The 6,000-nt window shown below is 34.4% G+C and overlaps 1 protein-coding gene across 1 annotated transcript; it reads right to left on the bottom strand.

Annotated features, from left to right (window-relative positions):
* Positions 1 to 4,495: 4,495 nt before the first annotated feature.
* On the bottom strand, positions 4,496 to 5,711 carry LOC129906646 (superoxide dismutase [Mn], mitochondrial). Its single transcript, XM_055982481.1, has 5 exons — positions 5,578 to 5,711; positions 5,469 to 5,517; positions 5,271 to 5,358; positions 4,825 to 5,200; positions 4,496 to 4,750 (listed from the first exon to the last, which is right to left on the bottom strand). The coding sequence occupies exons 2-5, from the start codon at positions 5,507 to 5,509 to the stop codon at positions 4,608 to 4,610; spliced, it is 648 nt and encodes a 215-aa protein (XP_055838456.1). The 5' UTR covers positions 5,510 to 5,517; positions 5,578 to 5,711; the 3' UTR covers positions 4,496 to 4,607.
* Positions 5,712 to 6,000: the final 289 nt, after the last annotated feature.

Here is a 6,000-nt window from a genome sequence, read left to right as displayed (position 1 = left end):
TGTGGAGTGATTTTTTCAGGCTGCGAATAAATATCATTAATTTGATGGTTTTTGAGAAAAACAAGTAAGTAAAGTGCATTATATACAAATATTGTTGTTCTTTTTTTGTTATAAAAAATAAAGTTTGTGGAAATACATGTTATGTAAACCATTTATCAAACTTTTTCTATGTGGTTTAGCTGTGAAACCAGTAGGAAACAACCATTTTTTTGTTGTTTGTTTTTAGACAAAGAACAATATTGACATCTTCATCTAGAGGCCATGGATTCGGATAAAATGCAGTTACTCTTTGAAGAAATACCATCGGATAGCGAATCTGAGAGTTTTGGGGAAGAAGAAAGAGATCCAGAAGCAAATATTGTAGAGGTTCTCATGTTAAAGTTAGTCATTTCAAGACTAAAGTGCCATACGAAAAAAGGTTTGACAAATGTGATCATATGCCGAAACATAGCTCTGATTGTAGCCTCTGATTGTAGATAGTAAGTAGCTTGCTCTAAGCTCACTACATCGGAAATTTCTGAAGTGTAAAATAGCTCATCACGACGTTGTGCACATTGCCAGTCCGGCATCTGAGCCTCACAGTACGAGGTGGTCCTGTTCCAGCTGTGAGGTGGGATTATGCTTGAATGATAAAAAAAAATGTTTGCAGCATACCACAACTTTTAGACTTAAAACTATATTGTATTTTGTTTCCTACTGGTTTCGTCCTGAGACCACTTTTTAAAACAACAATAAAAGATTTAAAGAAATCTATACATTTTTTTTTATTTAAATCCGTTATTAAAAATGTACATTCTATCTGAAATTCTAGTTTTTATACAGATATTCGAAAAACTTAGTACCTCCGGGAACAAAGGGTTAAAATGTTGTTTCTTCTTGTGTTGTAGATGTAATCTCTAATGATGAAGAAAAATCTAGAAGGTGAAACATGCGATTGGGTATCTAAAAAAACACCAACAACAGCAGCAGCATCAAATGAAATAAAATGAAAAAAAATGTATTTTATTTTATATTGTATTTATTGTGAAAATTTCGTTTGCCAAAATAAAATAAAAAATAAAACAGTTTCAGTGAAAAAAAAATAAATCTTGTTCTTTTTTTGGTCGCAAATGCGAAATGTCATCCCTTTCTTATTCCTCTTTCTGGTAGGTTTTTTTCCGTTTTCTCGGAATGGAGATTTTCACCACACCAATACATATGCAATCGACTTCGCGGTGATTATAATTTCCATACTAATTTGAGCCGCCTTCGGACCAGTTTCTGATCCGAAGTCGGACTCAGCTCCGCCTCAGGCGGAGCGGATTCGGACCGAGGTCGGACCTGTTTGCTTGAAGGGGAGTTAATATTTCAATTCGCAGACAGCGACGAATTGTCAATTGGGTTCCATCGTTCCTTGCATAGTTTCACTGAATTGAAAGTAAGATTTGTTGAATGCAAAAAAATAAATTTTTTTTTTAAGCATTATAAGATAACAATTTTAGAAGAAGAAACAAAAAAAAAAAAAAGAGAAAATTCATTTTCAACGGTTTTTATTAACTTTTTAAAAGTAGATGTGGGTCCCCTGGACCCACCACTATAGTTAAGGGTTAAGTCATATGAATATTCATGATATTTAAAAAATTATTTGTGTTTTTATTTAATTTGTAATTACCCTTTTCTCCATGTTCTCCGCAGCCATGACCAGAATAGAAAACAAAAACACAAGTAATTTTGAGGTTAAGTCGCGCGCGAACAATTTATTCGTTGTAGTGTGGATGGTATGTGGAACGCGAAAAGAGTTTGACAATTCGTAGCAACCAAACTGCAATTCGTAACTACCAAATTGTTTTTACAAATTTTTCTTATTTTAGCAAACAAAATGCAAATTTTAGTATTCTTACATTAGTATCAATTGGTTTCTTATAATTTGAATCATTTTTTGTTTGAAATTGAGTCGTAGAAATGTGTTAAATCTCGTTTGTTCGTCCATTCAATGTTCACCACACTTCGCGTCGCAGCTTGTAGGCAAACGTCAGTTGAAAAAATACCAAGACTGGAAACTCGGCGGTCAAGACTGAAGGATCATTCATTTTAATTTTGTTTCTAAAGTGAAATTACTGCTGCTTTGAACATGGATGCAATTTTAATGGAAAAAGCGGAATTTTAAAGACAAAATAAGAAGACATATTTTGCGAGACAGATCAAATATGCAAGTGACATGAAAAACATGCAAATTTTAAAAGAAAAATAATTTAGATAAAGTGTGAAGCGAATGAGATTGCAAGCACAGAGGCAGTGCGCAATTCCCCAGGGTGTTTGGAGGATTGTGAACTGCAAGCACAGAGTCTGTGATAAATTATGATATTTCGGGAAGGGTATAGCCTGACTCAGGACAACACGACTTTGTACACCCCGACCCACGACAGCCCGATTCAACCCATACCCCGACTCAAGATAGCCCGACTCATCGCAACTCGACTCAGGTCGAGTTCTTACCTGAGTCGAGTTGCGATGAGTCGGGCTATCTTGAGTCGGGGTATGGGTTGATAATTATTAAAACTTACACTTTTATTGTTTTGAATTTTTGAACAAAATATTATAATATTTTGTTCAAAAATTTCAGATTCATTGAAAAAAGCACCAAATTCATGAACAAAACAAAGTGAAATCAATTCTATCTGAAAATCTACATGAGTGTGTGAAAAAATGCATTACACTTAATTTCACTTTTGGGAAATGAATGCGCAAAAAGTGAAATGCAGAACATGAAAGTCTCAAAAGCTAATTTTCAATGAAATGAAAAAAAAAAAAAATATATTTTTTCATCCTATATTGCTTTTTTAATCCAAATCAGAAGCGCAAAATGGAAATTGCTCAAAGAAACCATTAGGTATGTTGACCATGCTTGAGCCCCCCCCCTTACGCCACTGCGTGTGGAGTTTTTTCTCATTGCAGCTTTTAGGGTGGAAGAGAAAAACCAACCGACCGAAGTCGCGTCTCTAGGTATTCCTTTCTCAACAGCAGCACCAATCCAAAACCAAACTATAGTTTTTTAGTATAGTTTGTCGACGCACCATTCCCTTTAGATGTCGAAGCTTTCAAATTGCAATCAGTATTATTAGCAATATCGTCCCTCTGGTAAGAAGAGCTCGATTTGCTTGTTGTAGTTGCCACACGCTTAAACGACGAAACCGGTTTTTTCTGAGATTTATTTGTGCCATTGTTTAGAGCAGGAGATGATGTGCGGGAGTTTTTGGATAGAGGAGAACAAATTTGCCGCACTCGAGGAGCAGATGAGAGAAGAGCTTTCTCTGTAAACAGTTGCAATTGTTTGTTTTTTTCTCTTTCCGTACCCGTTGACGAAACCTTGGAGCGAGTTACTCGAGGGCTTTAAAAGATCATCGAATTCAAAGAAACGATACAGATCTCTTATTTTCGGCAAACAACTTAAAAAAGAAATGTTTTTGCATATACCGCACTTCCAGAATATTTCATCATTTGATTCAAGCGTAGTCCGGTCAGTTTTACTTATTTTAGTGCATTTGAAATGAAAACTTGATTGACAAACTCCGCAAGAAATTAGATCACTTTTAGAAGTAAGAAAATTACACTGAGAACATTGAATGTCCATAGTCAGCTATTATATGAAGCCTCAAGAGGCTTGACTCTTTTTTCGAATTTTCTTTTGATAATCATTCTGTGAGGCGCGTACTATTACACGATGCCTCTTGAGTCAAAGACTCAAATTTGGCATTTCTTTTTTGATTTAAGTATTGTTGTTGTTGTATTCCACCAAGAAGCAAAAAGAAATGAAAGGGAATGTTGAAAAAAGAAAGAGTGGAAAAAGAAACGTCAAAAAAGAGTCTCGGAATTTTGGCCCACGACTCTCCGGTCGGATAATTTTTTGTTTTATCTTCTTTCTCTTTGCACTCATTGGTTATGAAAAGAGGCGCGCCTCTTGAGGCTTCATGTAATAGCTGACATAGTGAAAAAAGCAATTTGTGTATACACTTTTTGTGATGAGAACAAGACTGTCTGTAATGAGAGCAGAACTAACACTTTTAAAAGACCTAGGCCATAAGTTAATTGTCCATGTCCAGGTCATTTTTCTTGTTCCAAAATTTTTTTTCGTTTTGGAGAGTAAAGCCTTAACCACATTCACCACTTTTTGAAAAAGTATAAAAGTGAAAATATTTTTTTTTTCGCTAGCGGGATTTTTTTGTAAAAAAGAGTTTACAAATTGATTTTTGGACGGAAAAATAAGCATTCTGCATCATTTATTTTAATTTTCTAGCCCGAAAAACCATACAAAAATGCGTTTGAAAATGTTCACTTTTGTACTTTTTCACTTTTTGAGCCAATGTAGTTAAGGCTTAAAGCCTTAACTACATTGGCCACTTTTTGCAAAAGTACAAAAGTAAAAATATTTTTTTCCCTAATTTTATATGGGATTTTTTTTCGTTTCGCATCAGCAGCGTACTAGGCTTTAAGAGTAAATTTTCAAACACGAAATGAATAACTGCAATCGCAGTGCCGTTGTTATTTTATTTTTATTTTCACTAAATAAAACGAAAACGACATCGATAATTTTTAAATAACATTATATCACAAAGAGCAGCTATCAAACTTTACTTTGCAACAGCAAATCTGTTTGAAACATCCTTCCAATTAACGATCTCGAAAATTGCTTCAACATAAGAGGGCCTTACGTTTTTATACTGTAGATAATAAGCGTGCTCCCACACATCAATACCGAGCAATGGTACAAGACCTTTAAATAAATTGATAAAACCTTTCCAACCAACAAAAACATAATTCTAATTAAAATATTGAAAACTGTCATACCTGTGCTGGCTTCAAGAGGATCTTGGTTTGGTAAAGCAGCAAGTTGCAATTTTCCAGTCTTTTTATTGTATCCCAACCATCCCCAACCAGATCCTTGGATTGCAACAGTTAAAGTAGTCAATTCCTTTTTGAAATTGTCGAAACTGGAAAACTGTTGTTCCAGAGCAGCTTTAAGCTCTTTTGATGGTTCCGTACGATCTGGGGTAAGATTTTGCCAGAAAATTGAATGGTTAATATGACCACCCCCATTAAAGCGTAAAGCGCCACCCAGGGATATGATTTTTGAGACATCATTCTTTGACTGTGCATCTTTTAATTGTTCTTCGGCTGCATTGAGATTAGTGACATAAGTTTGATGGTGTTTCGTATGATGAATCTATAACGATAGTTTCAATTATATTTATTATGAGGATTTATGTTTGCAGATTTCCTCATAAATGTATTACTTCCATTATCTCCTTACAAATAATAGGTTCAAGAGCACCATAATCGAAAGGCAATGATGGTAAGGTATGTTTAAATCTTATAGCAGACCTGGAAGTATAATTTATAAATAAAACATGGAAAATATTTTTTGTTCATTTGCCGGATCTTTTTTTATGTAATCAGATTTTCATTGTCATTGAAAGCAAATGCAAGCTTACTTAAATGTGCTAGGCAAGTTCCGGGCCAAAGAAAACATCATTGCGATAGCTACAAAGAAATAAAGTTTATTTGATATAAAAAAAATTATTTAATAAAGCAATTACTTACAATTTTCCTTATAGTTGACCTCCGCTGTCCGCTCAGAATATAAAGTATTTTGAAGATACAAAAGCTAAATTAAAAGCTTGTCAGACAATAGCCAAAGATACACATAATAAGGATAAGTCAAAGCTGCACGTCAATTCAGAATTTCCCACAGCTGAAGTGCGTTCTTTTATTCGCAGATGTTAACTAATGTGGTTTTCCAAAATTCAAGGAGTGACACTCCTAGCTATAATCACTCCAAAAGGAGTGATTTCAGATTCCAAAATTAAAAAAGAAGTGAATTTTTGGAGTGAATTCTTCACTCCCAAAATTTTGAGGGAGTGACGGAGTGATTACCAATACTTCTACATTTGACTGCTTGTACTGCTTGTCAAATTGTTGGGTGGTTGTTTTAACTTTTTTTTGTGAAGGAAATTATATTTACAA

Source organism: Episyrphus balteatus, chromosome 1 (genome assembly GCF_945859705.1).
Source record: "Episyrphus balteatus chromosome 1, idEpiBalt1.1, whole genome shotgun sequence".
Classification (NCBI taxonomy): domain Eukaryota; kingdom Metazoa; phylum Arthropoda; class Insecta; order Diptera; family Syrphidae; genus Episyrphus; species Episyrphus balteatus.
The sequence above is the reverse complement of the archived record's forward strand: the minus strand, read 5'-3'. Positions and strand labels throughout refer to the sequence as shown.

Excerpts from the sequence above, each read along its gene's own strand:
- LOC129906646 (XM_055982481.1), bottom strand. The coding sequence starts at position 5,509 with ATGATGTTTTCTTTGGCCCGGAACTTGCCTAGCACATTTAA. Across the intron at positions 5,201-5,270 it reads TTTGTAAGGAGATAATGGAA|ATTCATCATACGAAACACCA; the intron begins GTAATACATTTA and ends CTATCGTTATAG. Across the intron at positions 4,751-4,824 it reads TCCTCTTGAAGCCAGCACAG|GTCTTGTACCATTGCTCGGT; the intron begins GTATGACAGTTT and ends ATTTATTTAAAG.